The sequence below is a fragment of the Filicampus tigris genome, chromosome 8, assembly GCF_054856515.1.
Source record: "Filicampus tigris isolate MCC_2025a chromosome 8, RoL_Ftig_1.0, whole genome shotgun sequence".
Taxonomy (NCBI): Eukaryota; Metazoa; Chordata; class Actinopteri; order Syngnathiformes; family Syngnathidae; genus Filicampus; species Filicampus tigris.
In genome coordinates this window covers 14,215,118-14,236,709 of record NC_141224.1, presented here as the reverse complement: position 1 = coordinate 14,236,709, position 21,592 = coordinate 14,215,118, and the positions used below count along the sequence as shown (strand labels likewise).

The 21,592-nt window shown below is 39.1% G+C and overlaps 3 protein-coding genes across 3 annotated transcripts; 1 reads left to right on the top strand and 2 right to left on the bottom strand.

The window, feature by feature from the left end:
- Positions 1-997: 997 nt before the first annotated feature.
- Positions 998-6,233, top strand: LOC147143849 (potassium channel subfamily K member 5-like). Its single transcript, XM_086039156.1, has 5 exons — positions 998-1,337; positions 2,102-2,213; positions 4,517-4,683; positions 4,800-4,968; positions 5,051-6,233. The coding sequence occupies exons 1-5, from the start codon at positions 1,152-1,154 to the stop codon at positions 5,755-5,757; spliced, it is 1,341 nt and encodes a 446-aa protein (XP_085895282.1). The 5' UTR covers positions 998-1,151; the 3' UTR covers positions 5,758-6,233.
- A 264-nt stretch (positions 6,234-6,497) lies between these two features.
- LOC147143848 (serum paraoxonase/arylesterase 2-like) lies at positions 6,498-10,542 on the bottom strand. Its single transcript, XM_086039222.1, has 9 exons — positions 10,229-10,542; positions 10,056-10,126; positions 9,936-9,991; positions 8,204-8,366; positions 7,699-7,825; positions 7,389-7,592; positions 7,222-7,303; positions 6,960-7,088; positions 6,498-6,848 (listed from the first exon to the last, which is right to left on the bottom strand). The coding sequence occupies exons 1-9, from the start codon at positions 10,303-10,305 to the stop codon at positions 6,687-6,689; spliced, it is 1,071 nt and encodes a 356-aa protein (XP_085895348.1). The 5' UTR covers positions 10,306-10,542; the 3' UTR covers positions 6,498-6,686.
- A 4,441-nt stretch (positions 10,543-14,983) lies between these two features.
- On the bottom strand, positions 14,984-21,558 carry LOC147143847 (serum paraoxonase/arylesterase 2-like). Its single transcript, XM_086039030.1, has 10 exons — positions 21,495-21,558; positions 21,230-21,410; positions 21,073-21,143; positions 20,947-21,002; positions 19,753-19,912; positions 19,162-19,288; positions 16,147-16,350; positions 15,967-16,048; positions 15,687-15,815; positions 14,984-15,558 (listed from the first exon to the last, which is right to left on the bottom strand). Exons 2-10 carry the CDS (start codon positions 21,304-21,306, stop codon positions 15,397-15,399), a joined length of 1,068 nt encoding a protein of 355 aa, XP_085895156.1. The 5' UTR covers positions 21,307-21,410; positions 21,495-21,558; the 3' UTR covers positions 14,984-15,396.
- Between the last annotated feature and the right edge of the window lie 34 nt (positions 21,559-21,592).

The window sequence follows — 21,592 nt, the reverse complement described above, 5'->3', positions numbered from 1 at the left end:
CATATTAGCACACATAGTTGCAGGACCACTGTCACCTTTCTTGTGTGTGCATCAACCCAACGACAGTACAGTAGCCCTACAGTGCAGAACAGTACTGTACAGTATCATGCATTGCAGTGTGGCTCCACCCTTACTTCGATTCAAGCTTTACACAAACACATACATGTTGTTTCTGCTTCTGGGTCGTTGCAAATTAAGATAAGGGCAACTGTCACTCCCGTGGTTGACAGTGAACTATATTAAATGCAAATGGTTGTATTTGTGGAAAGCTCACCTTGCACTATAAGATAGATAGATAGATGGATAGATAGATAGATAGATAGATAGATAGATAGATAGATAGATAGATAGATAGATAGATAGATAGATAGATAGATAGATAGATAGATAGATAGATAGATAGATAGATAGATAGATAGATAGATAGATAGATAGATAGATAGATAGATAGATAGATAGATAGATAGATAGATAGATACATAGAACTGTCATTCTAATATATTTATTTTCTCAGGCCGCCTATTTATTGGTCTAGCACCCATTTAGGTCCAGGAGAGTAAAAATCATGGAGACGTCCCTGTTGATAACCCTTTGTGACACTATCAACTCAATAGCCACTTCCTTCTGAGAACATTTTAATTCTCACAGTGGCGATGTACATGAGGATCAATTAATGTTAGATGATGTCTTTGTCTCATGATGTCAAAATGTGAACAAACGACCTCTTTAATAGAAATTCTAATTAAGATATTAATTAGAATCGATTTATGGATTAAACCTGCAGCCTATTCGCTTAAACACCGTGTGAATTTTGCTGCTCAGTTCCATGTCATACAACAACAAGTTGTGTAAAAAGCAGAGAAACACATTCATTACAATCTTAACATTTTAACACACGCGATAAACAGAAGACTCAGTGTATTGCTGTTTTTATCGCCCTGCAGCACGTTTTCACCTGTACCATGCCAACCAGGTCGGTGATTGTTACGTAATTCAGGTGACTGAAGAGGCGTATGCATGCTTGCGCACGCGCGCTAAGTGTGCGTCTATCAAGCAAGTCAGGAAGTTTTTTTTCTTCTTTTTTTTCAGGAAGAGCATTGAAAAGTGAATGAGGGACGCGGCTGTATGGGGCATATAGTTATTTGTTGAACATGGCTGACCAGGGCCCCCTTTTAACATCGTGTATCATCTTTTACTTGTCCATTGGGGCTGCGATATTTCAAATTCTTGAGGAGCCAAACTGGGAATTGGCTAGGAGCAAATATCTTCTTCAAAAAGAACAGGTTTTGAAGAAGTACCCCTGCCTTAGGAAAGAGGATCTGGATGAAATTCTTAAGGTATGGACTAAACTACCAAATTGACATTAGAGCAAGAGTTAGAGGTTCGTCTAATAATACACTATACGTACTTCCCCGTTGATCCACAACAAATCCTCTTGTCATCTTGCTCGAGGAGGAAAAAGCGAGGGAGTATTCAAATTCTGTACACACGGACAGTAAGCATGAATCTACACGTCTTATTTAAATGTTGGAATGTTTTACAAGGTGTGTCTCGTCTTCAATGGCTCAACAAGTGATTTTATTTAGTTAGAATACGTCACTGTATCGATGTTTCTATTCGCTTGTAGTATATTTTATCCAACCAAACTTGCACATCGAATGGAATCCAATGCAAGACCTGTCACGAATCCAGCCTTTCCAATGATGTTCAAACTTTAAGAATTAAATTAACAGTGCTTATTGTTGTTGTGATTTGCAGTGATGTAGAACGTCACTGTTTTATACTATTTGTTAGTCCAAATACTATCAATGTCCCATGTGTGTCTGTTTGTACACGTACAATGACTAAAACATCTGTCTCACTGTTCTTAGATTCATTGTTAGAATCTCCGCTCACTTCATACTTACTCATACTCTCCAGCTTTCGGCTTGCTCCAAATTAGCCGTTGGTGTCAATGTGATTGTAAATGGTTGTCTAAGTGTGCCCTGTAATTGGCTAGCAACCAGTCCAGGGTAAAACGAGCCCAAGGATTATACCTGGAGAAAATGAATGAATTTATGATGTCCTTATTACTACGTGTGTGCTTTGTAACATATTCTAGGTAGTGTCAGAGGCTGCAGGTCAAGGTGTGATCATCACTGGGGACAAACATCACAACATGTGGGACTGGGGTAACTCTGTCATCTTTGCAGCGACTGTTGTCACAACAATAGGTTTGTGTGTTGTTGATAATTTCAGTTTAAAAGGCCCGTGCACATGAAATAGTCATTGAAATAAGAAAACATTTATTTTGTATGCACAGCAGAGAGAACTGTTCTTTTTACTCACGGTTATGCAGGTATATATTAAAGGATAGCACTAAAAGTAAGCTGGAAGTAAGACTCTGGGTTAACTTGCCTGTCAAATTTTACAGTATAGTTTTCATATGGAAGTGAGATTTTTTGCACCAACATGGAAAGCAGTTGTCTCATCGGACGTGGGTGCAAAAACTATGTTTGGCCTAAATGGAACATCCATTACAGTAGGTAGCAACATGCTGTGTGAACATCCCAAAACATACTGCAATAGGCATTGGATACATTCATTAAGGAGCCCACACACTGATTGGCAGTATGTCAAAGGTCTCCTGACAGGTTTCCGCATTGTAAGCTATATGAAAATTAAGGAAATCAAAATCAAGCTAATTAGCACATGATGAATGGGATCTCATTAAGTTTACAACCGGAATATCAAATCCCGATGCTTTCAACTGATTATATAAGAACGCTGGTAACAAAAGGCACTACTAGGAAAAAGTATTAAACAAAAAGGCTAAATCAACAAAGATCTATAGATGAGAAGTATAAATAGTAATTAACAAATTACCAAAAGAACAGACGTATAACGTTGTGCGGCACTGGAGCAGGGTCCGATGATGGCCGCATATTGTGTGCCACCAGAGCAGGCTCGGAGAACAAAGTGGGAGAGTGGCCGCAGGACATGCGCCACCAGTGTCAGGTGGAAACTGGACCATGTGCCTAAGTGGTTGCAAAAGTTGTCCACCACCATGTCCATTCCAGAAAACGGTTACGAATTGCATCCTTCACCTCTCGCAGGCACTGTGTGATAGCCAAGCAGTTGACGATGGTAGAAAATAGCATGACCTAACACCTCTGGTTGCGCTGAGCCCCTTTCTTTTGGCTGAATCATTCTGTTAAGAATTGTGAAAGGTTGGACCTCAAAGCAGTAATGGAGCATGGAAGGAATTAGTTTAAAAAAGTTTCAACAAAAGGTGCTACTGTCCTAAAGAAAGACCTGATCACGCAAAGTACAAGATAAGAACACTGGTTTCAAAAGGCACTAACTAGGAGGAAAAAGTGCAAAACTGAAAGTCTAATCATCAGCGTTTCAGATGAGAAGAACAAATAGTAATGAGACTTTCTGGAGAAAGTGCATGTGAATGCTGAAAATGCTGAATGCAAAAATTTGAACGCAAGTGTAATGATGACTTTCATATAATGTTGTATGTTATGATATACAAGTATCTATTATTAAATAAAATTGCTCAAGGTTGGATTCCAACCGGGGCTGACCACACAAGAATGCACTGCATTTACCACTGCTCTACCAAGGACTTGCTGAGTAACTGTTGTTATAGTAGAGACAATGTGTTTCCATCACTGAATGCCAGGAATGGATGATTAAAAGGTTTTGTTTGATATGAAATTATAGTTTATGTATACCAATATATCTAATCACAATGGTGAAACCCTGTAGAAGTTAGGTTTTTGTTCATTGACGCATTAATAATGTACAGTCAGAGGTGGGATTTGAACCAGGAACAAAGTGGTCAGTGATTAAGCAACACTACCAAGTGAGCTAAACCCAGGTTGACACAAGGTGTGTAGTAATGTTCAATTGTACTGAAGGGTGTGGGATGCTGAAATTGAAAGCGTAATGTCTGTCCCATTAGAAATGAATGTGCAATTTTTAATGTAAAATATTAAATTGTAAGAAAACTGTTGGCATGAATTTTTAGAATATGTTGAAATTCGTGTAAATCGAATGTATGATGTGGGAGTAGACTCCGGACAAAAAAGTGAGCGGAATAAGAATCAAAATATCATGTGTGAATTCTTTCAACTTTCACACAATTACCAAAGAACCATAACAACAGACTACCGGTAATAAACATAAATTGCTATCAATAAGTAGGAAGAATCACAAAGTACAAATAAGGCGCAAACAAGAAGGCAGAAATCCGAGAGTGCTACCAGAAAATGCCAGAACTTACTGCAAGAAACAGTGAGCACAAAAAAACATCAAACAAAGGCAGAAACCAATATGGGAGGACGACAGAATGTGCACAGCAAAAGACTAGGGACAAAGGAATGATTCAGCGCCTTACTGGCATGGTGGGAGGGCGTAGGGGAGTAGATTACAATAGATCCCAGGTGTGCACCAAATAATTAGGATAGTTGAATTCTCTACAATATGCTCCACAAAAATGCATTTGTGTTGTTGTTGTTTTCTATAGGTTATGGTAATGTCGCCCCAAAGACTAATGGAGGTCGAATCTTCTGCATCCTGTATGGTCTGTGCGGCATCCCACTGTGTCTGGTATGGTTAAGTAGGCTGGGTTCATTCTTTGGAGACCGGGCAAAACGTCTGTCCCAGATCCTCATCCACAAAAATGTGCCAGTGGTAAGACTTAACATGCATGCCAGGGTTTGGATATTAAGAGTCAAAGTTTTGAAACCCCATAAAGTTACTTAAAAAAAACAAACAAACAAAACTTTTTTTTTTTTTTTTCTTATCAGAAACGTGTTCAGCTTATCTGCACAGCTATATTCCTGTTATGGGGTCTCTTCGTGCACCTGGTGATCCCTCCGCTTGTTTTCATGTCCCTGGAAGAATGGAGCTACTTGGAAGGCCTCTACTTTTCTTTCATCACCCTCACAACTGTTGGCTTTGGAGATTACGTGGCAGGTTGACTTCAGATCTTCATCACCTCTCTGTTGTAAGTTGAGCAATCGCTATCTTGGATTTACCACATGCACATTCATTTCAGGTGTGAATCCAAATATTGAGTACCCAAAGCTATACAGAGTGTTTGCGGAGATATGGATCTACATGGGCCTGGCGTGGCTGTCTCTGTTCTTCAGCTGGAATGTAAACATGGTCGTTGAGGCTCACAAAGTTTTTAAGAAGAAAAGGCGACATAAACGCGGACCCTTTCATGATGACGAACCAACCCCTGAAGAGGACACGCCCAAGTCGGACACGGAGAGGCCGACCGTCATCGATATTTTTAGCTTCTTGTCGGACAAAGATGAAGACTACAGTACTGTCATTAAGGAGATTGGAATGACCGCAAAACCGAGTTCCATCGACATTTTCAATCGCTCCAAGAGCTGCAGTGACATCTTGACAACCAACATCGAGATGCTGGATCACTCGCCACGACACAGATGTCTAATGAGCATCAGTGAAGTGTTTATGAACCCAAAGGATGACGAATGCCAAGGCAAAGAGAGTCAGTCTCTTCTCCAAGAAAATTCAACTACAACAGAGCCAGCAGAGTGTGCGAGAACCGATGACACACTCAATGAAGTCAACGGGACAAACAATTCACCAAACGATAGCATTATATTTACTGTTCCAGCCTTAGAAAGCACGCAAGAAGAAATTGCACAGCCAAGTGATGGGGTGAATCGGTTTACAATTTCTAAAGTAGCAGAGGAGGATGTATTACTTAATAAGGATGAAAAGGGGTAACGTTTAATATAACAACACCGTGAAATGTACTGCACGTTTTGGAGAAAATATGCACTATATGGACTAAAGTGTTGCTATTATAACGACAATATGCGACAATATGAGACAATATGCAGTTGGTCATTATCTCTGCTCTGGTTGATCCCAACAGTGCTTGATGAAAATGAGGTCAGGGCTCAAATTTTTCTATATGCTATTCCTGTGATAAACCTACCATATAATCTTCTGTTACATTTCATTGCCACGTGATACTCAGGACTTTATTTCCAATGTGTTTCACAATTTCTGTAATTTATTGGTTTTGTGTTTATTTGCTCAAATCAAATTGTGTATTTGCAGCTCAGGCTAATCTACATCCAGTACTATCAATATATCTCTTTACAGGAATTCAAATTAAATAATTCCATTTTCCATTTCTTTATTAAATTGTTTTTCAAGTCTCCTTTTTTTCTTAAAGTGGAAGTTAACCCAAACCTATTTTTTTTCAAGAATATGGTCTATGCAAGCCCACTAGTTGAAACAAGGCATTCTGATAAATATTGCGTTTGTTGAATAACAGTTAATCCACCCATTTTTAGCCATCTCTGGGGTCAACCATTTTGTCACTTCTGTCGACTGAAAATGACATCACAACTGCTCAGGGCTCAGGTAACGACCAATCACGTCTAACCTGTTTTCTGAAGCTGAGCCGTGATTAGTCGTTACCTGAGCCCTGAGCAGTTGTGATGTCATTTTCAGTCGACAGAAGTGACAAAATGGCCACCCCCGGAGATGGCTAAAAAGGGGTGGATTTCGCTGCTAAACTCATATTACACGCACACAATATTAATCAGAATGCCGTGTTTCAACTAGTGGGCCTGCTGGGAACATATTCTTGAAAAAAATGTGTTTGGGTTGATTTCCACTTGAAATGAAAAAAATTGTACTCGCTAATCTAAATCACAACATAACGCCTTATGAAACACTGATCCAATGAGCAGTTTCCCTCCATAGATCGTAGCTACTGATGAGCCCATAATCACGTGACCATCATCAGCATACACTTGAGTGACCACTGGCTCCTCTGAGAGAATGTTCTGGATGCGGAAGACCTGGATGACACAGCATCATGGGAAGTACAATGAATGAAGGGATTGGGTTTGGATGACAATATGTCACAATTGACGTGAGTTTACAAATGAAAGAAGGGTGTTTAGGCAAACCTCTGATCCAGGTGGGTTTTTGGGGTCAAAGTGGAAAATTCTTTGTAGGTTGACGTGACAGCCTAACCACAGGTCACCTGTTTTCGGGTCAACTTCGATGTTGTCACAGATTGAGCCCAAAGCCAAGGACTGGTAAAAATGTAGGATATAAAAGCAAAATGATTTTTTTTTTTTTTCAATCATATTGCATTCGCTAATTTGCTTTCATGTAACATTGATTGCTCAGGAAACATCCATACTAGTATTTTTTAGATTCATTTACCTTGACAGAGGCCAATGCATTGTCTTCCTTCCGCTCCAACACATGCACATTATGGGCAAGTATATCAGCCACATATATATGCCTATTAATGGTGTAAAAATAAAATGGTATGTAAATGATGATTCATCTCTATATCTCAATCATACAACTCCTAAGAACTCACCAACCTTTTGTCGGGTGAGATGTTGATGCCATTTGCAAAGTAATATCCCTCAGAGACCACTTTGACCATCTCTGTACTGTAATACACGACGTTAGTCAAAGGTTGACCCAGGAGAGGTTCCACAATACTTTTCAGCAGTTCATCTGAAAAATAGTGATCATTGGTGGCATAGAATCGATCCACTCCCAAAGCCACAATATCATTCACACTAAGGGGAAAAAAATGAGAAAAAATGTTACTGACTATAAATGATATAAAGAACATGATTGAGTTTTGTAACGTTATTATAAAAATGAAAGGTAGCCTTGGAATACCTGTGAAGAAGTTTATGTTTGAAGGTCTTCAAATGCAACAGGAAGAATCTCCTCTCAACAAATTCAAACAACTCAACTTGGCTTTTGTGGTGAGGATGATTCACAACAAACAAGTACACTGTGCCATCTGAAAACAATGAGGGGAAAAAGAATTAGCAACAACAACATTGTTGTGTACACTGCACATTCGTGTACTATTTGTAAAAAGGATGGTCATGCTGTGATTTCAATATCAGACAACAAGCAAAGATAAAAAGGATATACTAAACTTTAAAATAACTTCATCATATAGTGGTAAATCTATCACTTCAATACTCTTCATTTGTTTTATACATTCTGTCAGAATATTACACGGACTGGTCCAATAAGTAGACAGTCTCTGTTTGTTCATATACTCAACAAAGCTCTCATACATAGTAGGAAAAAAATCCTCTATTGTTTTGTTGTCAAATAAACTGTTTTGCAAAAAGGCAAAGAATGCAATTGAAAGCAGGACTGGTCATACTGGTTGGGTCTGTGTAGACACTGATGCCATGAGGGTTGAACCTCTCCACGTCAAAGTTCCTTAATATGGGCAGCTCCACTGGTTCCATGTCAGACTCCTTCAGATTGAGAAGGAAGATCTTACCAGGAGCATCAGAGGATGGCACCCCAGGGTACTTCAAACCCTTTGAATATTGAAAATAAGCAGGGAGACATCATTCATTTACCTTGTCTCCTAAGCACGGAACACACATGCTGGTAATCGGGACCAATTTGAGCTTTTTTTCCCCCCTTCTGTCTGATCAAAGTCAGTATGGCCCAATTATCAGATGTCTCTGAAAGATAATCCTGAGTGATTATCCCGTGGTGTGTCATATATTGAGTGATTTTCCCTGCCAAATTTTCTCGGGCAATCGTAAATGTAAATTCAATATTTACAGTATGATAGCAAATCCTTATGTGTGGTCGACGCTGAGGTTGGCCAAGTCATGGACTCTCCAAAAAAATCCCAGAATACGAATTGAACTGAAGCCTGCGCCGTTACCAGACATGACTAGGAAAAAGGAACTGTTGTGTGTTTGTAGAATGTATCTCCGGAGTCATTCATCATCATAAATACAACACCAAGAGTTTACAAGCTATTGCCAGGTATAATATTCTACACTTTCCTTCATGGAAAAATCTTTCTCCCTAATTCTCTTTAAAGACCTAGGGGTCAAATGCCAACGTAGATGGAAACATTACGTCAGCAGGCAATTGCGCTGACATCAACACGGCTTGGCATCAGGAATGGTTCAAATAAGGACAACGACTCGCAGTACAATCAAGAGTGCATCCACTCTGCTGTTCTGCATTCAGTGGGAGTGGGTCAAAGTGATCCTGTCAGTCTGTGCGACTGCAAACTTGGATTTTAGTTGTGGGTCCTCATTATAGTCTAAAACAGTGGTTGTCACTTTTTATTTTTATTTTATTTTTTTTACACTAAGTTCCACCTATCAAATAAGGCTATTCATGTACCACCGCAATGAAAAAAATTAAAATAATAAAAAAAAAAACAGTAGTGTACTAGGTCTAAGTATCCATAAACTGTGGAGTTTCATGTTCTCCTCGTGCCTGCGAGGATTTTCTCCGGGTACTCCAGTTTCCTACGAAGTTAACTTAAAATTCTACCTACATAAATGCTTGACAACAAACAGTTCTAATAAAATAAATGCCAATGCATTGTCCTTTAAAGGTAAATACACCTGGACTGTACTTAACATATCTACTGTTACTACAATTGGACTGTTGAACCCATTGTAACATTTTGCAGAATTTGAACATTTAACTCAGTGATTCCTTTGCATATTACTAGAGGGAGCCCAGGTACCACTTGTGGTGCCCATACCACACTTTGAAAACCACTCCACTGAAGAGAAAAAAAAAGACATTTACTTTATTTCAACATGTGCTACATCGCTAACATATGATTTAAAGCTATTAAACTAACATATCATTTGATGATTTTGAGCAACTGAAATTTTTTTTTTTAAATCCACCAGTGTGGTTTACTGACCAGGATCTTTCAACAAAGTACATATGACTAGGTCCAACTATACCTATCTTGATCCTCAACCATGATCAGCTTGTTTTCCAGAGGCACAAGACCAGCCCCAGGTCACGTGCAAAATTAGTCTTCCATTTTTTTGGAACAATTCATGCTGTTCAATAGTGAGAAGAACAGTTGGGATAAAACACGGAAGACTTCAACTTACAGTGCTGATAAAAGCGAGTCCATCCCCAAAGACGGTTATATCCTCTGAACCATTATCTGAAAAATGTTTTAATTGCATGCTTAAGAAATACGCACATGTTTAATTTTCACATGATCTTACTCAGATTCTTCAGCAGTACACAATTGGGAAGGTGATTCTTGACAGGTTCTCGAGAAGCAAGATACATTTTCCTGCAATGTTTGCAAATGTTTGTTAGCGAGGGCGCAGAGGTGTACAAAAATACAAAATGTAAAAAGTAGGCTACAGCCTATGCCAAAAGTGAACCTGCTTACCTCACATTGACCATCCTCTCGCCGAGCAGAATGTAAAACAATGTTATAGCCACTGAGATGAAGCCTAGTGTTTCCATGTTTAAATCGCACAGCACGCCGTACAAATGACTTCTAACTCTTCGATCCCGAGTCGGATAAACAGCATACTCAGCTCAACCGAGCAAATCTGAATAAAAAGAGAGAGAGTAAATAAACTGAGGAATGGATGATCCCTTGTTTATCTGATAGCTGTAGGACTTATGCAAGAAATCAAAATCTGTCATCTTTCCAAGGAGTGTCAAAAAAAGGAATAAATGGTATTAGTGAACTTTACGCAGATCCAACAGAATAGAAATCGACAGCTAAATGACAGGACATGAACACGGAATCAAATGCTTTGCCAATGGACGTACCCTACACACTGGAAACCGCTAAATGATAAAATCAATAGAGATACTCAGTAGCAAAGGTCCCTTCAATTTTTGGGATGCAGCTTTAAAAGGAGTCTCTTGTTTAGTGTCCTTCTGTCATTACGGCCAAGCTTTTTTGTTTTTATAATTAAAATGCCAGTTGCAAGTGTAATGGAGTACAATATGAGAAATGAAACACATGCCTTTAAATAAATAATTGGGCAAAGAATACCAGTACATGAACCAAATGGACTTCCGAGACTGCTGCTTTGTGCCATTGTTCCTCCAGAAAAGAGAGAGGGAAAAAAGGATTAAGATAAAATCAATATGTTTTTTGCTTTGGCAGAAATAATTGCAAGGATTTTAAAAATGTTGTGCTGCAAAATTGGTGGATCAAAATGAAATCAGATTCCATAATCTGTAGACACTGATTATTTAACCTAAATTAAAGGGGAGGTCAACCCCACTAGTTTGAACACGGCATTCTGATTAACATTGCATTTGTGGAATATGACTTTAGCAAAATCCATCCATTTTTAGCCATCTTAGGGGGCGGCCATTTTGTCGCTTGATGTCGACTGAAAATGTCATCACAGTTACTCAGGGCTCAAGTAACAACCAAATCAAGGCTCCCCTGTTTTCTGAAGCTGAGACATGATTGGTTGTTACCTGAGCAACCGTGATGTAATTTTCAGTTGACAGCAAGTGACAAAATTATTTATAACCTAATTATACCTAGGTGTGAATGTGAGCGTGAATGGTTGCTCGTCTATGTTTGTCCCACCGTGTGATTGTCTGGCTGGGATATGCTCCAACTAGGGTGACCATATGTCCCAATTTGCGCGGGACTGTCCCGCATTTTAATAATTTTTGATGCGTCCCGCAAATTGACTCGCTGTCCCGCAGGTCTGATCGGCAGGCACCAATTTTCAAACGTGCGTCTAAAATCTTGTTTTTTATTAAACGCCTGTGTGCTGAGAGCAGACGACACATAGTTGAGGCTATTATGGGGGCGGGTCTCGGGTTGTGGGGAGGGGGGGGGGGTGGCTGTATGGTGTTCGGGCGGGTGTGACTGTCTGTGTGCGGGACTGTGAGAGGCAGGGGTATGCAGTTAATCAAACAGCCGGACGCAGGCAATAGTTGTTTTTAAAGATATTTTAAAGATCTACGCCTACCAAAAACAAGCATTTTAGCGACGCGTTCCAGAAATTTGTGCTGAATTAATGAAAATGAAGGACTCTAAGGAAAGTAGACTGCAAAGAAAATGAAACGCATTTTCAACAAGGTCTGGGAACTCATTGTCCGTGGGTGAAGCCAGTGAAAGACGAATCAGATCAAGCTTTCTGTGAACTTTTTGGCTGCTGTTGCTGTTATGGGGAAAAGTGAAAGACTTGAGTTGTGATGGACATAACTTAAAGTGTTTCATTAGTGCTTTCCTTGCTTCTGGAAGTGCTGCTATGGTGGACACGTTTGTTTACAAATGAATTGATTGTAGTGACAGTATTGTTATCTCATGACTACTTTTGATATACTTTTTGCTTTATTTTCGATTTATGCTGTGGCTGTTTAATTTGAAAAGAATTTGAATTGCAGTAGTTGTAGTAGCCTGTCTTTGTTTGGATTGTCTTTGTTACTGTAGTAAATTGTTACTGCACTTCATGCTCTACATGTTGACTTGAGATTTGACAAGGTTTTATTGTGTGTGCCTATTGTTAAAGTGCATCTACCTCAATTTATGATGAGACTGACATATTTCAGCCTTTATTGTGAGCTCCTATTAGAAGGGGCATAGGGCATAGGGAAGCTATAGGTGGGCCTGGGTGTGCACAGGCCCACCCAGATTGACAGACTGCCCAGTGTTAGTCATGAAAAAAATATACTTTTCAATTTTTTGTAAATTATTATGAAATTATTTTTGAATTTGTGTTTCGTTGTTTTTTTTTATTGTATTGAATATTAAGAATGGCATAATTGTGATTGTCTAAGGAGGATCTGAACTTCATATTATTCACTTTGTCATTTTATTTGAATATACGATGTGTCGGGATAGGAGGATTGTGCTCAGTGAGAGAAATATTCAGGCCCACCCTGATTTTTCCAGGCACACCCTTTAGCCACGTTCTGGCTCCGCCCCTGTCCTATTGATATTAATGTCTCAGAGATTTACCTTTTTACTAGCAGTTTGTGTTGTGTTTTTGTAACTGCAGATAATTTCAACTGCAATTCTGTGTTCTGTGTTTTTATTTGTAGATCTATAATTGTTAATTTGTTACAGTTTATTATATTTTATGTTACTGAACAGTTGACAAGCTGTACCATATGCACTTTTGGTGTCCGTCGCGAGCGTCAGCTGCGTCCCACATTGTCCCCCACAAGCATACTCCCTGTCCCACATCTGGTGAGTTTGGATCTGGTCACTCTAGCTCCAACACACCTGTGACCCTAGCTTAAGCGGTACAGAAAATGGATGGATGGACGGACGGATATTATGTAATGATCAAAGTAAAGCATTCGCACATATTTTACAACAACTAATGTCATGTTAACCGTGTTAGGGTGCACTGAAACGTCGCCATCACTCAACCAATTGAACTTAATCCAATAATATGCTGCTCATTCAGAACATGTGATTTTTTTTTCTCTCAGCTGAAACCACTTGGAAAAAACAGACTGATTTGTTATTTTGATTGTACATTTATTCAAGCGATGTTTATATGAAATATTATAGGTGGGTCCTTTGCCTTTGCCATTACAATATTGCCACAAAACTGTTTCGAAGCATTAAACTGGCCATACAAGAATCAATCATTAGAAATCAAATTATTAGCTGTAACTTGTAAAAAAACATTTGTAAAATATTTGTACGTATTTAATTTGTACATGCTTCAAGCATAAAAATAACTCAATTGTCCATACACTGGAATATTATATGAAGGATTTTTTTAAATTACATAAAAATGCCATCACTATATTTGATTGAGAGGTTTATCTTCTGTTATTAAATTCATTTTATTAAATTAATTATTAAATTCAGTTTTGTTTTAAATGCCTAAACCAAATCACATAAATAAATAGGGTTTTAAAATAATAAATACAGCTAAAGGAATTTGATGTTACGATTTAGTTGGAAAAAAGTAGAGTCAAACCTCTGATCCAGGTGGATCTTTGGGGTCAAAGTTGATAGTTTTCCAACCGTTTTGGTCACAGCCTAACCACAGGTCACCTGTTTCAGGGTCGACTTCGATGTTGTCACAGAGTGAACCGACGGCCACAAACTGGTAACACAATTTATGACTGAACATTATTCTGTTTGACTTCTTCTTTCACAATTTATGCACATAATTTTTTAAAACTTAATTTACCTAATTTACACAGAGCAATGAGTTGTCTTCTGTCTGTTCCAACATATGGATTTTATGGTTAAGTAGATCCGCCACATATGCATACACAAGAGAAGATCATAGTGTAAAGCCAAACAAAACACAAATGACGTGATGCACAGCTCTTGAAGAACCAACCTTTGAAAAAAATCTATATGGAATGTGGGCACAGTTTTGCTTACAGCTGATGCCTGACAAGAAGGCAGTTTGGCAGGACTGCTTGTATACCTGTTGCATCCGTGTGGACACTGGACACTGATGCTATGAGGGTTGAACGTCTCCTCGTCTGGATTTACCACATGCACATTCATTTCAGAATGGTGATGTGCTCAGCTCCACTGGTTCCATGTCAGACGTTTTCAGATCAAGTAGGAAGATCTTTCCAGGAATATCTGAGCATGGCATTCCGGGGTACTTCAAACACTGTGAATGGTGAAAATGTAAATGTAGACGTAATGCAGATGAATGGCTGTAAACATACTGTACATCAGTACCCAATTGAAAATTCCAGTACTTTCTCTCACAGTCTGATGAGCTCACAAACAACCGTGACCTGCACAAACCGTTCATGTAAGTTTACGCAAAGCTTACTTAAAAAAATAAATAAAGAACATTGCACATTTTTCCTCTGGTCACCACACATTATCACAGGGACATGACTAGAAAAGGGAAAGGGAGAGTTAACAGAAACAGTTTTGGCTGCATAATCAGCTGGAAGCATGATCGTTGATGATAATCAAGAAAATAACCAGTTGAAGTGTCCTGTAAAAAAAAAAGTTACATTTTAGTAAATCAAAACAAGAAAGGAGTATGTCCATATGTTCCAAGTATATTTAAATTGTTTTTGTGCTTGAAGACAATTTCCTAGGGATGCCCGCCAGTGTCTGGTTTTTTTTCAGGAAATGCATGCAATTTCTGCTTTGTTTACTTCAACAATTCCTATCTGGAATTTATAAAAATATTATAAGCAACAGTAATGCACCAAATTTCATTTTAAACTTTTATTTCTGTACATGTTATGGTTTTACAGTGCAACATTTGAACCAATACATGTTTAGTGTTTGAAGATAAAAAAGTGTGTAAGCTTATTAATCTATCCAACCACAGAGAAAGTGTCTATAGTATTTGTTAGTTGGTTAGCTGGAATCTATCCTAGAAGAATTGGGGCGAGATGGACTAGTCACCAACTGCACAGCAAAAAATGCATTCACCTGTCCATTAAAAAAAAAATCCACCGCAGCTTTTAAAAACTTTACCCAAAACGAATGTACAGGAATGTTGCCTTACTGGGCTCCAACAAACATTTCCCATAAGTGCATTTTTAGAAAAACAGTGACAAAGACTTGCTCGACTTTCAGTTTGGGTTTCCTGCTGTTTTGTGAAATGCACACATCATTGCCTAGTCCAAATCACAGCATAAGGCCTTATGAAACACTGATCCAATGAGCAGTTTCCCTCCATAGGTCGTAGCAACAGAGGAGCCAATAATCATGTGACCATCATCAGCAAACACCTGCATCACCACTGGCTTTTCTGAATGAATCTTCTTAATGCAGATGACCTGGATGACACAACATAGGAGATATGATGAATTACAAATCTAAATTACAGTTGATGAATGAATAAAGTGCATGGTGATATTTGGCTGTTGCGTTGGTTTGTGTTGTTGATGAGTTTTTGCATGCAAACCTCTGATCCAGGTGGATCTTTAAGGTCATAGTTGAAAGCTTTCCATCCGTTGGGATGGCAGCCTAACAACAGGTCACCTGTTGTCGGGTCGACTTCGATGTTGTCGCAGAGTGAACCAACGTCTACGGCCTGGTGACATCGTAACACAAATTTAAACATGATCTGGTTTGTCTTCCTCAAGTATTGGCATTATGTCAAATATTTCTCCAAAGCTATAATTTATCATCAGTATTAATTTTGAATGAGATTTTTTTGACTTCTCTATTTTTAAATGATTTACCTTTACGAAGGCCAATGCATTGTCTTCTTTCCTCTCCAACACATGCACTTTATGGTCAAGTACATCCATCACATATACATACCTATTAATGACAACAAATTCATGATTAATTCATGACAACCAATTAGTTCCAAGACTGTCATGAAACAATGATGCAAAGCTCTTGAAGAAGTCACCAACCTTTTGTCTGGTGAGACGTTGATGCCACTTGCCATATAATATCCCTCAGAGACCACTTTGACTGTCTCTGCACTGTAATACACAACATTAGTCCAAGGTTGACCCATGACAAGTTCCACAGTCCCTCTAAGGATTTGATTTGCGAAATAGTAATCATTGGTGCCATAGAAACGATCCACTCCCAAAGCCACAATATCATTGAGACTAGAAAAAACAGGAAAAACAGTTCATTATAAGCAATACATTGAATAGAATTAGACATCTGAGACATGTACTGTTACTGTACAGGGTTACAAAATATTTGACATCATATGAGATATGAAAATTTGAGTTCTAGGCAAACAAAATCAATAGACTTCATGTTGAATCACAAAAGATTCATGAAACTTCCAACAACATATAACTGGTTTCACCAAAATTAAAAAAATGTCCAATAAGCGCACTGCCTAGGACAGATTTTCAAACACCTCATGTTCATGTTTTGTTGCGTAGCAACACAGAATCACTCGTACTTTTCCCTGTTATCTGTGTTTAAACGCTTGAACGAACTGTATCTTATTGCAGTAGAAAAATCTTGAGGCAAATCACCAAACAAAAATGTCAAAACAAAGTAACGCACAAGTTAATTATGTGCACTCCTGCCATCTAGTAGAACAGTATTAATAAGTTCTGCCTGTCACCATTTGTCACTGGCATAGATCAACGAAAAAGGATTTTGTTGTTGTGGGTAAATAATTTTCAGAAAAATTAAGTGAAACTGGATAATTTAAGCATGTTATAGGTGTTAACATATTTTTACATGCGGATGACAGCTAATATTGTTAGTTACTTAAAATGTTGCCTGTACAGTTGATCAAGGTGTTATGGTGGCGACAGTTTGACCTATTTACAGATTCACCAGTTTATAAAAATGTTTTTTGTTCCAAGGCAAGAGTGTGAATAGGTGTGTTTTACTAATTTTGATGTAGGGAATTCACATTTTGAACGGTTTTCCTCTATCACCTCTACATTTTTTGCTTTCACATATCTTTTTTCAAGTATACCGCATATAAATTTAAAATATGTGTTTATTGTGTCTGTTGCAAAGGCATATTACAAGGAAAAAACAACACAGATACAGAACATTGATGGAACTAAATGCAATATACAGAAATCATAGTAGTGCAGATGGTTAGAAGTGAGTTTTTTGGGGGGATTATCCTGTGTACTTTGCCTCCAGGATGTCACACAGGAGCATCCAGCAGAAGTCCCCCATCATAGTTGGGTTCCACTTGCCTTGGTTGTTGCTCTCCATTTTAGTAATATCTTCATCGAACCTTTCTCCATGCTCGTTACTCACTGTTTCGAGATTCGGAGGGAAGAAGTCGAGGTGGGATTGGAGGACGTCAATTTTGAGTGACATTCGGCATCCCATATCCTCAAAAGATTGCTCAAAAAATTCCTCAATGCACTCTTTTGAATGTGTCCCAAAGTGTTACCAAGGAAGTAATTCCAGAGTGACTCTAAAGCAGGAGTCTTCAATCCTGTTCCCCGAGGGCCAGTGTCCTACCTGTTTTCCATGGACTCCTGCTCTAAAGGCTTCGCGATTCCCATGCTCTCAGTTCCTTCGAGTTAAAAAGCTCCAGAAACGTCATATCTTTCATCACCTTTCAAATCTGAGGTCCGACGAAGATGCCCTCCTTGAGCTCAACGGATCTCAGAGCTGGGAACAGAGTGCACAAGTGTTGGAAGGCAGCGCCATTTTTGTCCATGGCCTTCACAAAATTCTTCATTAAACCTAGCTTGATATGAAGAGGAGGAAGAAGCATCTTGTTCATGTCTACCAGAGGTTGTTTTTTTCACCAGGCACAAAAGTACTCCTAGATCTCCAGTCCTTCTGCTTGTTGTGCTTGGATACAGCCCGACTGTCCCAGAGTAAGCAACAGCAGTAGTTTGGAACGCCCGCTTGCATACCCATAATGAGACCAATGACCTTGAGGTCAACACAAAGAGCCCGCTGGTACTGGTCACACTTAACAGCTTCTAAAAGGAGCTCCATATTATCATGTCTCCTTCAAATGCACCTGAGTGGGCAATGGGAATGCTGGGGTATTTATTCCCATTGTGCAGAAGCACAGCCTAGACTAGAGACTCTGCTTGAAAGAGTCTATGAAACTATGCCAGTCTGAGGGAATTGTGTGGCAAACCAAGTAAGGTGAACAAGCCAGAGACATTTGTGCAGTAGCACAACTTGTGTTCCATATGGAATGAAGCAAATTCTTTGTTCCGTGCCCTGAAATTGGTGATCCTTACATCTGCCTTGACCAGGTTCCACTGACTGCTTAAGCCGGGATGCAAGGAGCTCTGACTGCTGCTTAGATAGATACAAATTGCGGGCAAGTTCATTCAGGTCTTTCTGTGTGATCCAGTGGGGTTCGTTGCCACTTGCTCCTGAATAAACAGAAACATTGTCTTCAGAAGATATTGACTTGCTAGATTCTTCCCCTGAAGTAATTTCTTCATCTGATGAGGGAAGAATTTTATTTGCTGAAGGTGTAGGGACAGGGAGATCATCTGAGTGGGGAACAGGTCTCCAAGTATTGAAACCAGTTCCATCGGGACAGCAAATTTGAAGGCCGCCTTCTTGCTGTTCCACCATGCAGTTAGTCCATTGTAGCAGGGTTTACAACAGATTTGTGGGGCCCAGGATTTGTCCTGATCTCCAGTTTTACAGTCTAAATAATGAATGCATGTAGCTTACACATACGTACATGTATAGCTCAAAAACGAGAGGTGATGGTTGAAAATTGGCTTTCAAACTGAAATCAGCACCTCAAAATTAGGCTATAACAACTATTTTTATGCATGCCTCAATTTATCTGTAAACCTGTGTTATAGCATATTTGGGGAAAAACATGCGGAAAACGAGTAGGGGATCAAACAGCATCAAAGAGTTGTGCTTGACCTTTGTTGTTTCACGATAATGCAAGTTAAAAATGAATCAAAAAAGAAAATGTGTTGCCTTGAGAGGTGCACCTATGAAGAAGATCATGTTTGAAGGTCTTCAGATGCATCAATGATAATTCCTCCTCGACAAATTTAAACAATTCTACTTGACTTTTGTAGTGAGGATGACTCACAACAAAAAGGTATACTGTGCCATCTGAAAAACAACAACAAAGCATTGTGTTAGAAGACCTGGTCGCAATGTTTTGTGTATAAAACTGGGAGGAGAGACACTGCTTCAAATGTCACCTTGACATTCGCCAAGCATTATGTGGCATTATATTGGGGGAAAAAAACAAACAAACAAAAAAACAGCATTTTTGAAATGAATCCACAGCTTTCGTCAATGGATTAAGCAGAAAATGAATACAATATAGTACAGTACTGTATGTTGACATTGCACCAGGATGCATATTTAAATCAAGCTTAGTTATTAAAAGAGACACACCCAGGGTAGGGTTTTTCAGACCTTTGGATACGTTACAAGTTTGTGCGCATGCTTAGCGTAACAACTCTCATGTAAACTGGTTTTGAAAAAAAAAAAGCCTCAACTGTTGTTGTGCCCAAAGTGAATCTAGTAATCTCTGTATTTTTATGAATCCAACGCAGGACTGCTCATACCCGTTGGGTCTGTGTAGACGCTAATGCCATGAGGGGAGAACGTCTCCAGGTCAAAGTTTCTCGGCATGCGCAGCTCAATCGGCCTCATCTGAGAGTCTTTCAGGTCAAGGAGGGAAATCTTTCCAGGAGCATCGGAAGAAATTCCGGGGTACTTTAGACCCTGTGAGGAACAGAAAATTTGCAGACAAAAATGATGACCGACTTGTGAACTGATCCAGGACATGAGCCAATCCACTTTGCACTCTGTACTTTTCACTACCATGGATAAGCATAGTAGTGGATTAAATGAATATTTGATTGCATAGATTTCTTTTGATTGTGTGGAATTGATAGTTGATTAATCCAGTCTTGAAGCAACTGAGGCAAAACAGAATTTGAAGTGATGTGCTATTGATTTAATCTCAACTACTTTGCTGTCTAAAGAGGAGGTGTATGCATTATTTTAAAAACGTAGCTGAAAGGTGCACAGGCACAACATAATGTGGGCTTTTTATTAAATGACCAAACCACACCACACTTCTTTGACCACAGAAAAGTGCAGCAAATATTTAGTGACAAATACAGTATGTGCTCATAAGCATTCTTAAGACAATTGTTTTGTTGTTAGGGTTAGTCATGTGTCCAGCAAGGATACAAAAACAGGAGAAGCCTGGAAGAACATGTTTCAACTCGCAGATAATAAAATGTCTGTCAATAGTTTTCACTCCCTCATTATTGTATTCAAATGACAACGACCCAAAGTTAAATGCTTTTCAATGAGCGGAAAGTTTGTTTTCACCGACTTGGCCGCCATCTTGAATTGTGACGTCAATGTAACGAAAATCCGGAATCGTCCATAGCCACATTTAACATTAAGTCACAGAAAAAAGTATGCAATCCGCACGTACTGGCACACGTAAGCTTATAATATACCCTGATAATCAGTCGACAGTTATAGCTTGCGCAGTATAAATCAACATGCTGAAATCTTAAATCTATGAGCGCTGGTCAGCAGAGGACACAAAGGGGCTAACGATGGCCAAATCAAGCACGGTTCCAATTTCTTATCACTGTTGCACTTTGTATCACTCTTCACAACATTAATATCATATGGATACAATGGCTCTCAAATTAGTTGCCACAGTTGTGCAAACGTTAATTAAAACAATAAATATATAAAACTCTCATTCTAGTTCAATCGAGTCAAACACTTACACTGCTGACAAAAGCGAGTCCATCCCCAAAGACAGTGATGTCCTCTGCACCGTCATCTGCGAGAAGAGCATATTTAACAATTTTTTTGTTGTGGAATAATAACAAAGGCAACGTGAGCTTGCTTACTCAGATTCTTCAGTGGAAAACAATTGGGGAGGTGATTGTTGACCAGCTCTCGAGAAACAAGGGCCCGCTTCCTTTTGTTTACGAATGAAAAGTTAGGAAAGAGCACTTAACTATTGATTGAAGGGAAATCGAGTGGAAATAAATAAGTGTCGTTTACCTTAAGGTGAATATCCTCTCCCCAAGTAGCACAGATAATGCCGCTACAGCAACTGCGACGAGGCCACACTTGCCCATGATTAGACCCCGCAGGTTTAGCAAAGTGCTGCAGTGCAAACTTTGTCAACTTTTCAACACACGACTGAGCAGACGGGGCGTGTCTCGCCGTGCCTCTGCATAACCTACAAGAGATACCAAAACTCATGCCTGCATGCTTGGGGACAAAAGTGTACGCCGCGGAATTACATGTTGGAATGTTGAATTACATCTTATATTTATAAAGAGATGAGTACATCTAGAGTGGATTCAGGATTGCAGTACTTTGCCACCCTGCGCCATCGCCCCTCAACTGCTGTCCTACTTG

Coding starts and splice junctions, on each gene's coding strand:
- LOC147143849 (XM_086039156.1), top strand. CDS start 1,152: ATGGCTGACCAGGGCCCCCTTTTAACATCGTGTATCATCTTTTACTTG. Junction 2,214..4,516: donor GACTGTTGTCACAACAATAG/GTTTGTGTGTTG, acceptor TGTTTTCTATAG/GTTATGGTAATGTCGCCCCA. Junction 4,684..4,799: donor TCCACAAAAATGTGCCAGTG/GTAAGACTTAAC, acceptor TTTTCTTATCAG/AAACGTGTTCAGCTTATCTG.
- LOC147143848 (XM_086039222.1), bottom strand. CDS start 10,305: ATGGAAACACTAGGCTTCATCTCAGTGGCTATAACATTGTTTTACATT. Junction 8,367..9,935: donor GACTCGCTTTTATCAGCACT/GTAAGTTGAAGT, acceptor CAATATTCAAAG/GGTTTGAAGTACCCTGGGGT. Junction 7,304..7,388: donor AACATCTCACCCGACAAAAG/GTTGGTGAGTTC, acceptor CACCATTAATAG/GCATATATATGTGGCTGATA.
- LOC147143847 (XM_086039030.1), bottom strand. CDS start 21,306: ATGGGCAAGTGTGGCCTCGTCGCAGTTGCTGTAGCGGCATTATCTGTG. Junction 19,913..20,946: donor GACTCGCTTTTGTCAGCAGT/GTAAGTGTTTGA, acceptor TGTTCCTCACAG/GGTCTAAAGTACCCCGGAAT. Junction 19,289..19,752: donor CGTCTACACAGACCCAACGG/GTATGAGCAGTC, acceptor GTTGTTTTTCAG/ATGGCACAGTATACCTTTTT.